This window comes from Austrofundulus limnaeus, unplaced genomic scaffold (assembly GCF_001266775.1).
Source record: "Austrofundulus limnaeus strain Quisiro unplaced genomic scaffold, Austrofundulus_limnaeus-1.0 Scaffold3, whole genome shotgun sequence".
NCBI classification, from domain to species: domain Eukaryota; kingdom Metazoa; phylum Chordata; class Actinopteri; order Cyprinodontiformes; family Rivulidae; genus Austrofundulus; species Austrofundulus limnaeus.
The window spans coordinates 3,235,093-3,255,234 of NW_013952405.1; the positions used below are offsets into that span (position 1 = coordinate 3,235,093).

The following is a 20,142-nucleotide window of genomic DNA, read 5'->3' on the forward strand; positions in this document are numbered from 1 at the left end:
CAATATGTCTTGGAGGTAATTGCTCTTCTWGAGTAATTATTCTTGTGCTAAATCAGTTTTTTTTCTGACTGTATGTTTTAATGCACTTAATAAACTGATTTTGAACTAMTGGTAAAGTGGTTGTTGTATTAAGCATGTTGGTGTTAAAAATAAGTTGTGTAATGTTTGTCCTTTAAATCACTTGAGGCAAATCTTCTCTTGATGTCCCTCATGAATATAAGCTCTGTCACATGGTGTGCGTCAGACTGCTGCAAATATCACAGCACGCTTTCACTTCTGCATGCGTGGAACCTGTTTCTATTCACTGCATAAACCGTTAGACCATCTTTTCAGCCAGTGCYCTGCCCTCTTGGATTTAAAACACTGCGATGTATTAGCCTGATTTRAACTTAAAAATCTTTACCAGTGATGGTAAGTACAACATTATTTTACTGTTCAAAAYGTACTGCATTTTGCCCTTAGAAAATTAGTAGTGTTGGTCTGTTACAGGAACAGAAATGCAAGGATAGAACATTGCTGTCAGTTCAAACTTTCATGTTTAGTGTGATACTAAACAAATGTAATGTATTTACCTCCATAAATATGCTTAAATAGTTTTTTTTTTAGCCAAATCGACTCATTGACTTTTGTTTTTTCAGGCTGTGGTGAAAGTTCTCTTCCTCAGTCAGTTTCTAATGATAGGGAAGACGCTGAAYATCAAGTTTTTCCCATGTTACGCTGATGTGAATTCCACCAAGGTGGACTGCTCTGACAGACCTCTCATGCACGTCCCACCCTTTAAGTCTGCTTCTGTGTTGTCCATCAATTTGAGTCATACTAAGATACAGAAAGTGAAGGATCACGCTTTTGCAGGTGTCCCAAAACTGAATACGCTGGAAATAAGGGATACTTGTCTGCCAGGAAATCTGAGGACCCCGGGGCAAGAGCACTGCAAAATGGAGATAGACCGGGAAGCCTTCAGACACCTGCAACATCTTACACATCTGATTCTGTCTGGAAACAGCCTCACATCCATTCCTCTATTACCTGAGAGCTTACAAGTCCTTGATCTACAGAACAATTGCATTGTCAATATTATTGTCCCCTTAAATACTCCAWATCTTGAAGCTTTATTACTTTCTAGGAACTGCTTTTATGCAAACCCTTGTAATCAGTCCCTTTACATAAATGGGACTGTTTTCAGAAATCTTCCTAAACTCAAAAACCTTACTTTGGGGTATGACAATTTGACAGCTGTTCCTAAAGAGTTGCCAACTTCACTTGAGGTACTTGATTTAAGAGAGAATACAATCACAGAAATTCCCAATAACACATTTGCCAACCTGACAAACCTCACAKACCTGAATGTGGAGTGGAACTGTCAGCGTTGTGACCATGCAGCAAGGCCCTGCTTCCCTTGCCCGCAAAATCACCCGTTGAAATTACATCCAGACTCAYTTTTTTCTGAAAATAGCTCCATCGTCTTCCTCAGCTTAAGAGGAAATTCTCTGAAAACATTTCCTCAGGGTCTTTTTGCACCACTGAAAAATTTAAAGAGACTGGACATCTCTGACAACTTTCTGGGTTATGAGATGCAAAATGGCACCTTTTTTAGAGAACTGAAAGGCCTCACTTGGATTAGCCTCATTTATAACTATGAACCACTGAAGACATTTTCAAAACTGAACCTGTCCCCCTTTATTGGCAATATAACACAGTTGCAAAACCTTTTGCTGAGTGGCAACTTCTTCCGCACACTTTCAGAAGAGAGTTTTGACGTTTTGTCAAATCTTAAACAACTAAAATTRCTAGAACTGAGAATGAACTTTATCAGCAACTGTAACTTAACCTCTCTCAAGAAGGTACCATCTCTTACCACTTTAGTCCTCTCACAAAACATGCTTAATTTCATTCCGTGCTGCTCGTCATTGTCATTTGGGGTTGTAGCGCAAGAAAGCTGTCAGAACCAGAACTCGTATACCAATCATCTCCAAGACACACCTYCTATTGTAATCGATCGAGAACCTGTGTCTAGAGAGAATGTCTGGGAATCCAGCAAATCAAACGAGCTGGAATTCAAGGAAAAAAGTTTRTGTCAAATTCCATCACTGGGGAACTTCAAACACAAGTACTGTTCAGATAGGCTGACATTTAATCTTTCTCAAAATGACATTTTATCGCTTAACAAAAATGTATTTTTAGGCATGGAAAACGTGGTCTGTTTAGACCTTTCTTACAATTACATGAGCCAGACTTTAAGAGGTGGGCTGTTTGATAGCATGAAGCAGTTGGTATTTCTTAACATGTCTTACAATAGACTTGATCTTTATAACAGAGAAATTTTCAGTGAACTTAATGCCACATTGAAGGTATTAGATGTTAGTAACAATGACTTTCATTTTAAAATGAAGGGTATGGGCCACCGCTTTGAATTTCTTCCAAATCTGTCCAATTTAGAAGTGCTAAGTCTGGCAAACAATGGCATTGGGATGCGAATAGATCAACAACTGAATAGCCGGTCCTTGAAGTACCTTTACTTCTATGGAAATGATCTGGACACAATGTGGGGGTCTACAAACAATAAATACACACATTTTTTCCAAAACTTGACTAATCTCACATACCTGGACATCTCTGACAATAATCTGAAGTCAGTCTCACCAGAGGTGTTATGCAACTTCCCAGTAAGCATTACGAGCCTATGCATCAGCCACAATACTCTGAAGTATTTTCCCTGGCAAAACATCTCAGCTCTCAGCAATTTATGTCACCTGGACCTGAGTCACAACTTCTTGCATGAGTTGGTTCCAGAAGCAATACAATTTGGAGCCACTTTTTCCTTTCTGGACCTCAGCCACAACCACATTTCTTCTATTCCGGAGAATTTCTTCAGTGAAGCAAAGTCCTTGCAGAATCTATTTCTCAATCACAACCAGATCAAAGTGGTAAACCATCAGCACCTCCCAGCCCCCTTTCTAAATGGCAGCAGCCTTCAGATACTCACTCTGCACGAGAACCCCTTCAAATGTGACTGCAATACGTCCTGGTTTGCAGACTACTTGAGAACCACTTCAGTAAAGATTCCTTATTTACTGACACTGGTACAATGTGRATTCCCAGAATCACAAGAAGGTCAGATTCTACTGTCCATGGACCAGCGTTCCTGTCAGGAAATCTACGGCAGCCTGGCCTTCCTGTTCTCTTCCTTCCTCGCTGTGATGTTAACTGTTCTTCCTCTGCTGAAGCATCTGTATGGTTGGGATGTGTGGTACTGCTTGCAGGTTCTCTGGGCAGGACTTAAAGGCTACTCCCAGTTGCCTGGTAGCGATTCAGGTCATCGTTATGAYGCTTTTGTGGTGTTTGACACCATGAACCCGGCTGTGAGGGACTGGGTTTACAATGAGTTGACTGTCAATCTGGAGAACTTGGGCAACAGGAGATTTTCCCTCTGCTTGGAAGAAAGRGACTGGATTCCTGGGCTTTCATGCATCGACAACCTACATAATGCTGTCCACAGCAGTGTGAAAACAGTGTTTGTACTGTCTAGGGGTGCAAACGTAAGTGAGCTGGTAAATGGCACGATCCGCCAGGCTTTCTTCATGGTTCAGCAGCGGCTGCTGGATGAGAAGGTAAATCTTGCCTTTTTTTTCCTCGTATATTATTTGAATCTCACTCTTATGCTGTCTGAGATGATGCAATGTTTTCACAACCCTAAATTATCTCTGAAACTTTCTATTTTTTAAAGGTTGATACAGCTGTGCTAGTTTTGCTGGATAAAATGTTTCCGAAACTGAAGTACCTTCAGCTGAGGAAGAGGTTGTGCAGAAAGTCGGTACTTTCCTGGCCGAGAAACCCGAAGGCCCAACCGCTGTTCTGGAATCAGATGAGAATGGCACTGTCATCAGATAACCTTTCATTTTATGATAACAAGATGAGTGAAAGTTTTATATGATTTCTCTGTAACAGGGAACTGTTGAGAASTTTTTTGGGATTTTGGTTTGACAAATACTTTGCTAAAGATGATTTTCTTTTTCTTTTCTACTTTTCATGTATTTGAAATTTTGTGTATTTTGAAATTTTATTTTATTTTTGAATCACCATGTGGACAGGTGTAATACCTTAAACACTTTAACCTTGGCTTTTTTTTAGCTGTGCTTTTCTTTCATGACATCAAAAATCCTTCTGTAAATAACCTATTTTTATTCGACTTTTATTCGTTGAAAATGTTTCCTGTAAATATTTGTCACACTTTTTATTGTTTTTCCTAAATATGGGCTAATGTACTAGTTGTTGTTCTGTGCTTCAAAATTAAGTGGAAAACAGAAAAAAGAACTAAAACAAACACTGCTTGATTTTGCTTGAATTCCTTTATTTCATAATCATAAGAGCTACAATAATGCAGTGTAACTATATACCCACACCCCCAGTACAAAGATTTCACTTCTCTTTTGTTAGACACAAGAGGAAATGAAACTAAAGATTGTTTCTTATAGTTCAATAAGATCCTCATCAACAACCGTCCAAATTAAGAGTCATCTGCCATTCTGAGAGTTATGATGTAATGCAAACCGTTACTCTGCATGCAGATGGTTGCAATGACCTCATAATACAATAGAAACAGAGTTTAGAGTAGTTTTCAGAGTCGGACCCACCAAGACTATTGCTAGTCAAACAATGATAGCTAAACAGCCTAAACAGCTGTTAAGTTTTCATAATCCTTTTATAACAGCAGTTTTTATTACTTTATGAGTTATGTGATTTTAGCAATCATCCTTAAATTTTCTTTAAATTCTGAAAATAAGCTCAAGACTCCTCACTTTGTGAACTGCTGTTTTAAATCAGCTCTATTAGAAAGAAAAAATAAGCAGGTCCTCTGGACGGGTTCTTTAATGGTTCTTCTTCATTAAAGAAGAACCCGTTCAGAGGACCTGCTTATTTTTTTCTTTTTGATTTTTCTACCTGGATTACTTAGATGCACCTGGACATCAGCTCTATTAACACCGGTCAAAATTATTTATGTTTATTTTATTGTTAATGCATCATTGTAGTAATTAATAAACTAATAAAAGCATCACATGTAACAGTTTCCTTGTAAGCAAGGACATAATGTTCAGGTAAAATTATTTGATATAAAAGAGTTGTGTCAGCTGAAATCTTACTAGCATTTTTGATGTTCCAGTCTTATCTGACTCATTTTAGCTGAAAACCCACTCCATTGTAGTTCAAGCAACAAATTCAACTTCATCAGGAGCATGTATCTACAGGTTGAAATTGTGCTGCACCTTGTGAGATCACRTTTCGTTTTCATTTTTGTCTCATGATCTGACAGCCCCAAACTGACRTATGGAGTCTCTTTCTTGTGAGTGAAACTTTCTGACCAAAACTWTTTTTCCCAGCTCATTTGTAAGAGGTTAACTGAACAGCTTCAATACTGGTAGAAAATTATTTTTCACTGCCTCAGGATCAGTGTGGATCAACAGATTTTTTTCTTACTTTAGCAAAGGTGGTGCAGGAGGGTTATTATTGCAGAAAAAATAACATTTAGATCTAATTTTATTTARATAATTTATCAATTCACTTGAATTAAGTGCTCTTTAGATAAATCATTTTGTTGGAGTCCTGAAAACTCCCAGGACTGACTCAAGTTGTGTTTTACATGTAGTCAGTTAATGATTAGGAGGTCCTGAAACTATTCACCACCACTCTGAAATTTCCAGTCCATTATAAAAACTCCAAACCAGTACGTGTGTGAATACAAAATCGGTGAGATGGACAGATGCAAATTGCTTTTAGCACTGCACATGCATGTTGYAAAACTATAGTGTACAAATAAGGAGGCAAAACATCTTATTTTTCTTACAGGGGCACCTGCCACCCCATAGAACCGCCACTGTAGTGGAGTTAATATAAAATTTGTGGTTAACCTTTAACAAACTCTATGACTAAATTTGATGCCTRATTTTACAAAGTGTCAGGAATTAATTGCTCAGTTCCTCAGTTAAGCACGTGCTTGTCTACCTGAAGCKTCTGTAAGGAAAACTGATGTTTGATGGTCGCGCGCTGCCCCRCCTCGGCAGCTCTTGGTGTCGCACGCGCCAACTGGGTTCAGCGCGCTCACGCGGGCCGGATGATGATAGGGCAGGTCACACAGCTGAGCGGATGAGCTCATGGTGGAGCCCGCCTGCCCGCACCGGGGACGGACGGTGATGGAGAGGCGCCTGCCCGGTGAGCTGGAGCTTCACGGTGAGCTGCGCGCCTGGACTTTGAGCGGGCGATGCGACCACATCTTTTTTTTTTTTTTTGGAAACACGCGGAAGTAGTGCGGTCAGTTTTGCGTGGCAGATTAATTATTATGTAAGGTACGGGCTGGAACTCATGTAGCCGTGCGCATATATGAGCAGGAAACTAATCCTTCATGCCGCCGTGGTCGTAGTAGGCTGTCCSAGAGCACCGTGTCCTGCGAGCTTCCCCTGTCCTTCATGGAGCTGAAAAAGTGTGTTGAACTTCACGAGCAGACCAGCTGGATAAAAAGCTGAGGTTTGGGACGGTGTGTCCACTTTTCTCTCCTCAGCAACAGCTGGCTGTCAACTGAAAACTAGACTAATTTTAAAGGGAGGCTGACAGTTTTTTTTTYMWTKKYSKYSRWCYTTTYYTWWTWAAAAAAAATCTATGTCCACGTTTTATTGTTTGGCACGAGRATACTATGAACTTGTCTCAACACACATCCATTTTAGTGTGATTAATGTAGACAGTGCCTTTTGTCTTTTGATTTTTAATAATCTCATACTAATTATAGGCCTAATTTAGGCTAATAACTAAATGCTGCAATCTCTTAAGTCTAATAAAATTATTGATGCGTTTTTTTGTTTTATGTCTTTCATCAAAGACTACATTTATTGTGTCAAACAATAATGGATTGACAGCTAGGTTCTGACTGACAAGCAGGCTGAACCAATCTCTCAGTTGCATGCTGTTCAGTGACTCCCAGCACCCAATCCTCTCAGATTAGAGGAGGGATTATGATTTGGATTTGCCTCTGCTTTATAGACCGAAGTCCCCAATAACTGATGGACTGGGTCATTATAATGTTTTTAGTTTCCAAATGATCTTTTTAAAAAAAGCATTTTAAAACTGAATGTTTTTATCATATCAAATTCAACAAATACCCTTTTTACTTCTAAATATGAAATAATTTTGAATTGCTTATTTTTGATCCATTACATTTCGGACACAGTTTTGGGGCTCTAGGATTTAGCCTAAATTCTAAGTGCCTATTTTTGTCCTCCATTTCCAGTTGAACCCTGAGGGATACCCACGTTCGAGCAAAGTCTGATTGTAATTTTGTAATTGCCCCTGAGGGATGGCAGTTAATGAAAACCGCTTCTCCAATTCCTTTTGCRGTCTCCTGAGGCACTAGTAAAATGCACCAAGTTGGCTTTTCCTTCAGACCTCAGCAGTCATTAAAGTTCACACATTTTTCAAGAGTTACATCAGCGCTGTCTGTGGTACTGACAGGGTCGTACCGGTCCATATCCTTCTTAATTTGTTCAGTAATGTGGAGAGTGGCTTGTTATGTTTTGATGTAGCCTGGTTGCTTGGATTGATGTTGTGTTCCTGTACTTTGGTACTCTTACAACCCATCATTGAAGTGCCCATCTTCAGACTTTCCACTTTGTCATCCCTTCCTGTTACTTTAAATGCAAATATCTCAACAACTGTTCCTCTCAGTGGCATGGAATTATTTTTTTGGAATATGTTATCAAWAAACATTCATATTTATGGCAAACGATTTGATGTCACAGGCACTTTAATGATGAGAGGGCATCACCAAGTACCACAGCAGAAGTACGTATGTAGTGTTCTTCACTAGAGTAGACAACCTAAATTTCATTCCTTCAATTGTTTCCATGTTTGACTGAAAAAAAAAGAATTTTCTTGAAATTTTTTAAATTAATTGTCACATTTCAAGCACAAAAGTAACAATTATCTGCAATCTGTTTTATTTTTTTGTCTATTATCTATTTTACTATTTGAATTCCCTTTGGCTATGTCTCTCAATATTTTTTTTCCTGTTTTTTTTTTCTAGAATCCATCCCGACCTGCCGTGTAGCCGAAATCACATCACACCTGGCCTGTGTCTTTAGGAGYCCAATTGCCATAAGTAACAAATAATTTCTTCAAAAAGGTTTAAGTATGTCCAATCTTTATGTCCTACACATCTARAGATGGTCAGGTGAAAACTAAGGCCAAATAGTGGCCTMTAATAATTGTAATAMGTYATTCTARTTCCAAAAAGGGGTATGAAAATATTCCTAATACCAGCTTGTTTTCAGCTGTTCTATTTTGCCATATAACAATGCCAATTAACATAAGAGCCAAGCCCTCGCACAGTAAGCTGTCTGCTGTTGCTAAGAGTAGCGGGCACAATGAGGGAAGCACATCTCATTCACGCTTCTCAAGGTCTGCTAAACAAGGGAAAGGCAAACAGGCCGTGAGCTCAACACCAGGATGCCGCTCAGGACTTGAGCCTGGCTGTGTGTCAGGGGGTGTGCCTGCACCAGCGTCTAAGCTGGCTGGAGCTCAAGGGTCAGTGTCGAAGCCCGGTTCAAAACTCAAAGCTGGCACAGCAGCAGATAAAGGCTCAAATCGTGGTTCGGCAACAGCTCCAGGTGGYAAAACCCTGTCCATGGAGAACATCCAGTCTTTAAGCGCTGCTTATGCCACTTCTGGCACTATGTATCCCAGTGAACAAGAGTCCTTGGAACCCACCGGTGGATACCCCAAAGGCAGCTTGACATTAGGCCGGAGTACCAGCCGCTCCTCCTACACCGGCCGCACAACAACCACGGGTAGCAGCCCAAACATCACATCCTCCGCGACTCATCACCCGTTGGACACTTGCGGAAACCAYGCCGTAATTACTGGAGGGACGTCAAGTTTGCGACGACAATCTGGAAGGTGCGCACAGACGTCAGAGTTGGCCAGGCAGGCAGAGGTTTCCACCTACGACCTCCAGGCTCAGCTCAGGGACTTGCAGCGGGAGAACGACAGCCTCCGGAGAGAACTGGAAGGAGGGAGGGAYAGAAAGACRAGTCATGGAATGAACAGCGTTGATTTCTGGAACCCGGACGTAAAGAGGGATAAGGGGAGCCGACGAGAAGATGGCGTGAGACCCTTGGTTGTGAAAGACCAGTACAGGCTGAACCAAGAAGACACACAGGTGAGACACCTGTCAGACACTCTCAGTATGACTTTAGCTGTTTCAAACTGTGTAAGTTATACTGTGAAAAACACCCGTAAGCCATCTCCTCTGATCATCATACCTCTCTCTCTCTCGTCATACAGTTTGTGCTCATCTTCAAGGTTACATTGAAAGTTTATGTGCAGTTCAGTTGTGACAGTGTTTACCAGGCTCACCATCTTTCCATGGCAACACGCTAATGACATCCACCGAGGTGTTTGGCACCTTTTAAATAAACTCACAGCTTCTCCCGAAGGAACGGTGACCAGCCTGTCTTGTGCCATCGCTCCATGGAATCTGTCCCACTCAGTCTGAGGTGTTATCCATCTGTGTGCCTCACCCACTGCCTGATGTCTGTAGTTTTTGCCCTTTGCTTATTTTTCCCTTTTTTTTATCCTGTTAGCCTTCTGTTTCTCTGTTTTTACAGAGCGTTGTTCTTCCCAGCGTGTTTGTGTCTCTCTAATGGAAATGAATTGAAACCTACTTTAAAGGAACTGAATATCTGGAAATATTTCAGAAAATTAAGAACACTGCTCAGAAACTTGCGTTGCTGTTTCACAACAGCTCACACAACTTTAATCATTTCTACTTTCTCCTGTTGTAACCAAGCAGCCTCCTCTGCGTTTGTATTTATAGATTTTCTTTTTTTTTCACTTCACATCGTCACTAAGTGTGAGGACACTGTGACACGTGCGTGACACATTAGTATACACAAATTCTTCTTTTTAAAATGAAAAAAATAAAAAATAAAAAAACATGAGTTTGAAAGAACAAAAGAAGTTTAATTAGAAACTAAAGAAATGCTTTCTTTATCACTAACAAGAAGTACACCTTTACAGAAATATTACAAAATCCTTAATCTATAAGTTTTCTCTTTGCTTGTTTGTCCTTGGGTCATTTCCTTGCATTTTATTTCACACAATCTGTTAGGTTTCTTGTATATTTAACTATTTCACAAATACATGTACATGTTCAGCTCCAGTAGTTTGCAGTATTGATTAGCAACTCATTAAACTCCTACCACATATTTTCCTCAACGTTAATCATTACTATATCACACAATGTATACATTGCAGTCTCAAAAAGAAAAATCCAGAGTGGTCACCTCTACTAACTTGCTATCTTGCACACAATGTCATTTTTTATGTTTTCCTTTTTTCCATCACTATAAGAACAAGTTCAGCCTGACAGGAGAACTTGTTCATTAGCATAAGGAATGTCACCTTCTCTCTCAGCTGCAGACATCGGAGTGTCCCCTCCCCCCCGACCATCTGCTTGTTTGGTGTGTTTGTGGGTTTTGCCTATTGTGATAATGTGTGTGTGTTCATGTTACGTGTCTGAGTTGTACATGTGTCAGAGTGGAGGATTGTCCTCCCACTCTAACTTAATATTCAGTGCTGGATGTTGCATCGATTATCTGTGTGCTCCCTCGCCTCTGTCCTACATTTCAACTCGGTGTCCTTGGAACTCCACACCCTCCGGACATGAACAGAGAAATCATTTTATCTGAAAAAAAAAAATAATAATAAAATAATGTCTTCACAGAAGTGAAACAAAACAAACTTAGCTTTAGTTTATTTATTTATTTTTTGACATGGCCTTTAAGGTAAATGCAAATGTGTTTCAGTTCCCCCTTTCCCATCCTTTTTTTATGTTGTCATCGAGATACACTGTGTTCATTCACATTGGGCTTATGCAGTTGAACTTTTTATATATGGACCAAATGAAATCATGCTTAATATATGGCTAACCTAAAAACAATTAGGCTTTTCCTGTAACTTTGCTAACATTTCTGTATTTTTGTTTCATTGTAAAATAAGGATTTTTCAATCAGTAGACTTTAACATAAAAACCCATCAGCTTAGTCACTTCTCAGTGTCAGTTTGAACTACTTGTTCATTAAACAACTTTAATTAATATTTATTTATTATGTATTAAAGTTTTGATGCAGCACACTGAATGTTTTGTGTATGTGGACAACACAAACCAGTCGTTGTGATATTGTGTTTTATTCTATTTAACTTCACAGAACTTTCTCATCATTTGAATTTGCATCAGATGCATTAGATTTTACGTTGAACATATCATTTATGGTTTTATTGGCAGCATGTTGTTTCTTAAGAAATACTAGGTTCATTGTTTACATTCGTTTCATGCTTGTTTGTCTCCCTGAAAAAAAAAAGAAAATTAAGTGAATTCCACACATTTGTCTGTGTTGCTTTCCAGCATCTTTTGTCTTATATCTGTTGATGCCCTTGTTTCTCCTTTCAAACTCCTTTTAATTCTGTTAGGAGATAAATGAAAGCTAAAGTCAATGGCTRAACCAACTCTGACAGTAAAGGGGAGGGAGAAACTGCATCAGGTGGGAGCATCGATTTGATTTATTGCTACCTTGAGGCTGTGGAGTCACAAACGTAGGAAGCTGTATAAATCAATGTAATGATTTTATAAGTTGCCTTTGTTTTCTAACTGTGTGAGTCAGTTCTTAGTAGTAAAACTATTACCAGTATATTTTGCCTTAAGCAGAGAGCCTCAGTTGTGCTCATRTGCTGTTAGCTTTGTTCAAACCCCAATAAGAGGAAAGATGAAAACCATGATTATAAACACATTTTTAAAAAGTCCACAACAGAATAAAAGTTATGAAGACAAAAAACAAAGGAATTGACAAAATTTTTGACTTATTTGAAAAAAAAAGAGCAAAAGAACAAATTTAATGATTAGAACCCCTTCTAAAAAACTCAAAAGACTGATCAGGTTTTAAACAAGTGATTCTTTGTTCCATTCTRCAAATTTTATGGAAAAGTTGCAACAAGCTAGTCAGAAAAATAATAATAATAGGCATTTTAGTATTTTATAAATATTCATTTAACTTTTAATGTATGCAAATGCTGAAACTGGAAACAATTCATTACATGAACTATATCTCAATTTGTGCTGCCTAAAGTTCTTCCCGCTGTATACAAACCCATTTTTCKTTCCCTTACATCACCTTCAATGTCCTCCCGTTGTTTTCCAAGAGATTTCAGCCCTCTTCTGGCCAAACTGTGTAACCATCATCCAACAGCTTCACAAATTCACACCATGGTTTGAGACTCAGAGGCTTTACATTTGTCTGTTTCCTTCATCACATCTTTCTGCTGCAGTCAGAAGACATCAGAAGAAACAAGGTCTGTTTTTATGTCATACCACAAATATTTTGCACATACTTGGAAATTGATTTTCACCTGTGTTCAGTTTTGGCACAAGTGAACRTTTCGTTTGATGACTGAATAAAATTTTATTGTCGTTATAGCAACTTCCATTAACAGTTCAGGAGCTACAGGAAGAGCTTAAAGCTCACAGAGAGATGAACAGTCGCCTGCGTCAACAGCGGCACCAGGGGAACTCCTATCGAGAACACCATGTGGATCAGGAGTTCAGAGGAGGACTGAGCCCTGAACACAGCCCCAGGTACAGTCTCATAAACCTGCACAGTCCTGCACCAAAGAACAGCCCCAAAGCTAGCCCGTCCAACACCTACAACCCAAGGCATCAAGAAGCTGACATCATCATCCACAGCCCTGGGTACGGCTGTAACTCTGCAGTAGCCACGCAGAGACTGAGCCCAGCCAGCACCCTCCAGCCCGGTCAGAGGAACAGTCCAAACCAGCCGCTCCACAGTCCCAGTCAAAGTCCAGCAGTGGGGCCCGGTTCTGGCTCCCTTCGGCCCTGCAGCCCCTGTCAGGTGCCCGGGTGTGATGGCTTTTCCTCCCCTCCTCCCTTGGATCCATCAGAGGAGAACTTCTTCAGGCTGCAGTCGGCCCACGAGCGGCAAGCCAAGGAGCTCTCCCAGCTGAGGAAGACCATGGAGGACATGGAGATTCGAATCGACTCTCAGAAGCAGACTCTGGGGGCTCGGGACGAGAGCATCCAGAGGCTGCTGGAGATGCTTCAGGGTCAAGGTCAGGGACAGTGGGGCCGGGGACAGCGAACGGGGATAATAACCATGGCAGCACAGGAGGCCGAAACGCAGCTGGAGAACTTGCATTTGAAAGAGGTGTGTATTTCTTCTTGTTTTTATTGTTTTATTTAACTAAATTATACTTTTTATGATTATTAAAATAAATCCAGACAACTTCTTATTTAGAAATTAATACTAGCATACAGAAATGTAAGTTAAACAATACAGCTTGTGATTTCAATAGAGTATTATCGGTTTGTAAATTAGACGCAATTATTTTTCCCCATTTGCTTCTGTTATGTTATTCTTTGATAAGATTATGAGTGCAAACATTTGGCTGTGCATGTCTTTGTGTGCACCTGTTTTCTGTCTGTATTATGTAGAGAGCTGGAGTAGAAAGCAGCTCAGCAGGCCTTATCAATGAGCCAGATTAACATACTGAGAGCTAACACTAAGCTCGTGTTCAGCAATGCAGTTGTACAATCTCACTCTGATGGTGTGTGTGTGTGTGTGTGTTCCACGTGCTCACATAGCTGTTGATCCTTTGCCACTTGGCCGTTTGCATTCTGCATCTTACTACATGTGGCATGTTCAGCAGTGAAATGAGATGGATATGAAAAAATCCGGGATCGTGTTGCAACCTATCAAAAAAGCGATGATACACGGTAGGCTCKATTTATTTAATGTTGTTTTTAAGCTGTTTTTGTCCGAGGCTATTTGTGCAGAGGGTGGTGCCACAGCCCCAGGTGCATCCTCTGCTGTGAGGGCAGGCTGCTCTGTAGCTCCCCACTCCTGCCTTATCTATTTTTAACTTCTAAATCTTCTTAGCCTTTAATTTCCCTACCTCTATATTTGTGTGTGCGTTCCCTGATATCGTTCATGTCATAATGTCCCTGCGAGCGTCTCCCTCTCTGGGTTAGCTCAAAAGAAGTATCTGTTCGTGAGCATGCGCCCGCATCTTCGGYTTAGCGTTTCACATGAGAAAACTCCCTTTCAGGAATTGCCACCGGCTGATGGGATATCCACCCATGCAGGGYGTTTGGTCACCAAAGTGCTTCTGTCAAAGGGAAATTGGTTTGCTTTAGCTCGTGCTAATGTAGGCATGAGTGTCTGTGTGTCATGCGTGGGGACAAAACTRTGTGTAAGAGGTGAGTACCTGTTCACGCATGCTATTTTTAATCATTTGACAGCTTAACACGAGCTCGCGGGCTTTGGAGGAGGGGCAGGAGGTGTGAGAGGTCTGTCTGAGGGAGAGGGAGAAATGAGAGAGGGGTTCTATTTTCCTAAAAAAAAAAAAAAGAAAAAAGAAAAACAAGCCGTGTTTATCTGAATATTAATGTATGATTAATGAGTAAAAACCCTCTGACCTCCCTGATTGAAAAGAGAGGGGAATGTTGTTCTTTCACCCCCCCCTCCACCTTTTTTTCTAGTTTCCCTCTGGTCTCTCCTGTGAGGTGGGTGATGGCATCTTTTACAGATGTATGTAAAAGAGAACATTTAAATTATACACATTTTAGCTATGTCTGACACTTTGGAATTCMGATTTTAGAAATGAAAACATTTACTTCTTTCAAAACCTCAAAGTGGTTCGTGAGCATTTCAGACATTTGYGGTCGATATCGAATCCTTTAAAAGGCTGGTTTGTTTGAAGAATTTCTATGCTCTACGACCCTAACTCTGGTGTAGGCCTCTTCCTTTTGTTTATGTGTTACACTTGCACGTCATGGTGAATGCAAGGCCGAAATAGTTTTGTGCAGCAATTGCCTCTGTTAGGGGGGGTACTTCATTTAGTTTTCAGATTAGTTCCAATGAAAACCAGCCTGACTGCTTTTCATTACTGCATCCTTTGCTGTCTTTTAAATGAGCCAGCTTGTTTTCATAAATACGTCTGTTTTCAGTTTCCCATGTCTTGCATTTGTTCTATAACATGGGTGAAAGTTGACATGAAGTCTGGGTGCTAATCCTAAATATGTGTTTAGGTCATTTTTTGATGTAAGCACAGCTTAAGATATGAGATGTGTGAAAATCCACAGATTTTTCTGTCTTTACCCCCTCTGTTGTGGCCTTCAGGTTTAACAGATGAACAGATGTGAACTCACTAGAAGCTGCTGCTTGTRTTTATGTACGGTCTGTGGATGTGCAGAATGTATGATTGCAGAGCCCACTCCATCACTTCTTCACCTGCTGATGTGTTTTGTCAGGGGATGAGGGTGTCCAGTGGTGCATTCTTGCTTGTGTCCAGCTTTGTCGGTTGTTAGCTTTTCGTTGGTGCATAGATCTACAGAGCAACATCAGTGCATCCTCGTCAGCCTTTTGCTGTTCGAATGGGTACGCTTGAATAATCAGCATCAGGTAAAAAAGGAATAGTGTGGAAACCACACAAGAGTGTGTATATATGCATACATTCTCAACTTTAYTGTTTACTTGGAACACAAGTGTTTGCAGTACCAAAAGTGACCACAAAGCGGTGTTGTTCTGTTAGAGTTTGGCAGCTGAGGCAATCCTGCATGGTGAACCTAACTTATGTGATTGGACACACAAACACACACATACCTGCTGTGAGGCATAAATCTGGGCCTAATTGACTCTCCCCAGCCACCAGGTCCCTGTAGACCCAATAATAACAGCTGCGCACCACTGGACTGTTCCTGCCCAGCCCTGACCAAGGGCCTAAACACACACATGCACACATCAGAACACACACACTTTCATACAATAAGATGTCTATGTTAGTAGCATTTATATATTCTTGTATTTAATACMAGCAATGTTGTCATATGGTCTGTAGGGTTCCAAAAAGAGTTAGGATCAGTAATGCTATATTATTTTGATGTTAACGTAAGAATGAGTACTTCTGGGCTTCCTGGCTTTAGACCACCTCCTGGTTGTTTTGGCAGCCTCCTCACTATCTGCTCTTTCTTTTAAACATTGATAAAACTTCAGAAATGTAGYTTTGTTTTTATAAATATATAACTTTTTACTGCAAGATAGTTGAAAATGAAATTTCATATCAAGCAATACTTTTTCCTCCGCTCATGTTCCTGTAGATTATATATTTTCTTTTATGATTAACTACTTTTAGTCTTAATTGAAGAAGCTCCTCTTGGGTACCTTTTACAAACTATTTAAAGAACGTTTTGATCCTCCAAAATGTTTGTACGTTAAAGTTTATCAAAACATCACACGCCTCCAATCTCTCCATGTCTGTTGGTTCTCTGGAAGGCTTTGATTTGCTTTGGTTTTCCATTTGTCTTGTTAATTACTTGTTATAGCCTCTGAGCTGTTTGTGCATTTTCACGTGTCTGTGTGTGTATCTCGGACCTGTTTCCTTTTTTCTAATTGCGAGTGCGTTCATCCTTTTCTCGAGCTCGTCAGGTCACCGGGTGCAAGTTTGTCTCGTTACACTGCTCCTTTCTGGTTTTCTTTTGCTTGTTTCTTAGAGGCATGGGGATAATCTTCACGTATTCATGGCTCCTTTCGCCTCTCTTCAATTTGCTTTATTCAAGCTTGTTTTACACTTCTCATTTGTTTCACTTTTACAGTTTATTTTAGTTATAAAATTATTGATTTTAACAAGTAATGTGCAATCCTTGAATTTTACACAAGTTGGCTATTTTTTGTTTCTCTTCCTAATCTACTACCAAACCCAGGGTATGTAACACTGCTGAGTCTTGTTTGTGTATGGTGCACACAATACCACAGCCTCGAGRCTGGAAGTGAACCTTTTGATCGTATCCTTCAGCCAGAATGGCTGGACCTATTGCTTTAGAGTTATATTTGACCCTATTCATTCCATATGCTCAGTCCTGACACATGTGGAGCAGAGAAGACAGTCTTTGATGACGTGCTCTCTTGCATGACTTAATTTCCCCCTGCTGAGAGACACAACAGTTTTAAGAATTGCTGCTGTTGATAAAGAGTTCATAAACAGACTTTTTCAAAGGGACAGAAAAAAAAGGAGCATCAGCGCAGGCCACAAAAGGACAAACAGGCACGAGGTGGTCAAACCCCACTCACAGTGGCACATTGATACACATTTGGTCAGGAGAAGATTAGTTCTGTTGCAGTAATGGGAATGCCAATCTGTAGGAGGCATTCCCATTACTGCATTCTGACAGCAGTAATCCTTCCTTATCCACAGCTGACATGAACAAGAGGATAATGTCCCTGTCTCCTCTCATTTCAAATGAGTTGCACAGTCAAAAAAAAAAAGAAGTGAAAAACCACATAATGTTTTTGACCCTCTTGTAGGTTTGTACAGGATTTTTATGCTATTTAGTTTGTTGAACTTTGTTAGTTTCAGGAATGTCAGCATTTATTTTCATTTTCGGCTTTCCTGAGATTCTTTTTAATTTGATTTTGCATGTGTGTTTTATTTTCAGCTCTTTTCTGAACAAAGCTCTCTCTCTTTTTTTTTTTTCTTGGAGCTGTAACAAACACTCTTCACTTTGCCCTCCCACTGTGAAATGGGGTTGCTTTTGTATCATCTGTAAAAAAAAAATCTTCGTGTGGATGTTCCATTACCTGTTGCTTTTAATGTTTTTATTTAGTTTTGAGACTTTGGTTTTTAGTAAAGACAAACCGATTGGAAAAAAACAATTCTCTGCAGGACTGAGGTCCCGAGGTGCCGCACTGGAGCTGTGGTTGTTCTGGGTGGTGCCTGGCTGTGAATATTTTTGACTGCGTTGGTGTACACATAACCCTATTTAAAAGAACCTTGCTCTTATTCTCCTGGTAGATTGGCATTTGAATACATTCCGAAATGAACACATCTTTGTACTTTTTGTTTCGCCACATTATCTACAATCTTTAACTTATACCTTCAGAGAAATGTAAGAATTGTTACAGCAGCAGATATTCACAGTTCACGACACATGAATAGTGGAATTCTGGTGACACAGTCTGAAGTCCAACCTCTACATTGATGATTAATTAGATAAAAACAGAAAAGCAATGGGCCATTTTACAAAAAAGAAAAAAAAACTTTCTACGTGCCAGAATCGGTTGTGTGTTTTGTGTGTGTGTGTGTGTTTGCATTTGGCTTGATTGTGCTCTTTCTTTTGTGTAGGCATTGCTGTGGGTCAGAGCTACCATTAATTATTTAATAGAAAAAGCTTAGCGCATGTGCCGGCGTTGCTAAGGAGAAGCTTTGGCATGCCAGAGACATCTGTAAGAGAGACAGTGAAAAGAAGTGGGAGATAAGAAATCGAAAGATTCTAGCTGGAAGAGTGATCGAGGCAGACTGGCACAAGCTAAAGCTGAATGTGTCTTGTTACCTGCTTGTGAACGGAGACAAAATAATAGAAAGCAGAGAAAAGAGACGCGAGTGCCTGTTTTTAGAAAAGAAAAAGAAAACCCTATTTAGGACAGGACATTTTATTCATTGTTTCTCGATATACAGTTGTGGATTGCATTAGAGTTCTTTTAGGAAACTTAAAAACAATGGAGTGAAAAAAGAGAAGCCAGGGAGATTTATTCAGCTGTGGGTGTTAGAAAGCACTAAAGATGATGAGCCGCCAGGCTTATTTTTACCGGGTCCCTCCTCCGGAGCTCCATCGCCGAAACCAGCTCCAGACTGAACCAGCTAAGACCAGAGCTCTGCAAACAGTCATTGATATGAAGGTAGGACTAAGAATGGATTTCAGATGGTTAATATTTTACAAGTCTTTCTACTGTAGGTCTGGTTATCACTGCACTTCAGATTACAGTGTGCTGTTCTGTTAATATTTTTTCAGCAGTATCAAGTGTTTCTCCTGTTGCTTTCTGTCTGCTTTAATTTAGCTCCAGCTTCACCGTGCAGGCTGTTATTTATTGAGAAGCACAGCTGTCACTTTAACAGCAGCAGGAAGTTCAACGCAAAACGAATGTACACGCATAAGCAACTGAACGAACATTGTCTTTCTGTGACGTACCATCTGCATGCCAGTCACGCCCCAAGTAAAGTCCATTATTGGCCCGTGCAGAGTTGAGCACTTATTCAATTTGTTGTAAATGTCACATATGGAAGCTTTCACTCTCATCTCAACCCTTTGAAGCCGTTACTGCTGTGAAAAATGCAGTTGACTCCACACGTGTCTGCGTGTAATCCCCCCCACCACCATTCGCCCCTACACACACACATGTGTACATTCAGCGAGTGCTTGTTCTACAAGTGGCATCTTTACAGCAAAACCAAAGTTGTTTTTTGCATATATTTTGCGATTTCCCTATAACAAACTGCACATCTCAAGTAAATATGCCCTACAGTGTTAAAAGGATAAAAGTGGCCTAACATCTGGCTGAATTAATTAGTTATTTAAAAAAATAAATAAACAAACAGATCAGAACTATGTGATGGATTTAACATTTCTTAKGGGAGGAGTAAAACAGAAACAGAAACATGATTTGGCCCTGCACAGTTTACAATAACCCCCTGTGTTTTTATTGCTCAATGTCGATGAGAACATTCTTTGTATTCATTGCGTTTTGTGCATGAAGTATCTGATGTTTTTCTCAGCTTGTGTCGCTGCATTTTGTAAGGGGTGCAAACTTCTGCTTTCTTTTTGCAGAACACGACCCCCACGTTCTGTTTTGACCCTGATGTTATCTGGCAGGTACTGTACTGAGTGCTCATGTCTTGATCTTTCTGTTAACTCATCATARGCTACTGTTTTGACTTATTAGTTTTACATTCTTTGTTTCATCTGGGTTGGAGCACAACTATGGCATGAACAGTGCATTGCGCTTTTGTGGATTGGAGGTTTTTCTTTTATTATGCCCCCCCCCCCCCCATGTTAATTTAGATAATTATTTGTTTGTTTGTTGGTCCTTTTTGCTCTCCTCCAGGTGGCAATGATTTGTTGAAAACATGACTTAGTTTGCAAAAATTCTTTGGGATAGCCTTTAAAAATCTGCATCTCAGACAGCCATCTCTCTCTCTCGGTGTGTGTGTGTGTGTGTGTGTGTGTGTGTGTGTGTGTGTGTGTGTGTGTGTGTGTGTGTG

General features: G+C 40.1%; 2 protein-coding genes across 8 annotated transcripts in view; both read left to right on the top strand.

The window, feature by feature from the left end:
- Window positions 1-363: 363 nt before the first annotated feature.
- tlr9 (toll-like receptor 9) lies at window positions 364-3,977 on the top strand. Its single transcript, XM_014015714.1, has 3 exons — window positions 364-411; window positions 639-3,608; window positions 3,725-3,977. Exons 1-3 carry the CDS (start codon window positions 409-411, stop codon window positions 3,929-3,931), a joined length of 3,180 nt encoding a protein of 1,059 aa, XP_013871168.1. The 5' UTR covers window positions 364-408; the 3' UTR covers window positions 3,932-3,977.
- A 2,141-nt stretch (window positions 3,978-6,118) lies between these two features.
- The window catches only part of LOC106523924 (ELKS/RAB6-interacting/CAST family member 2), a 160,583-nt gene continuing 146,559 nt past the window's right edge, over window positions 6,119-20,142 (top strand). For 5 of the 7 annotated variants that reach the window (XR_001310953.1, XM_014017504.1, XM_014017531.1 and 2 more), the window contains exons 1-5: window positions 6,119-6,222; window positions 8,066-9,199; window positions 12,364-12,387; window positions 12,513-13,256; window positions 19,709-19,753. Coding sequence is in view for 6 of the 7 variants with exons in the window: in XM_014017504.1 (XP_013872958.1) it covers window positions 8,336-9,199; window positions 12,364-12,387; window positions 12,513-13,256; window positions 19,709-19,753 (1,677 nt within the window). In the remaining variant the exon portion in view is untranslated. The remainder of the gene's footprint in view (window positions 6,223-8,065; window positions 9,200-12,363; window positions 12,388-12,512; window positions 13,257-19,708; window positions 19,754-20,142) is intronic. The other 2 variants (XM_014017516.1, XM_014017539.1) reach the window with 1 other exon arrangement.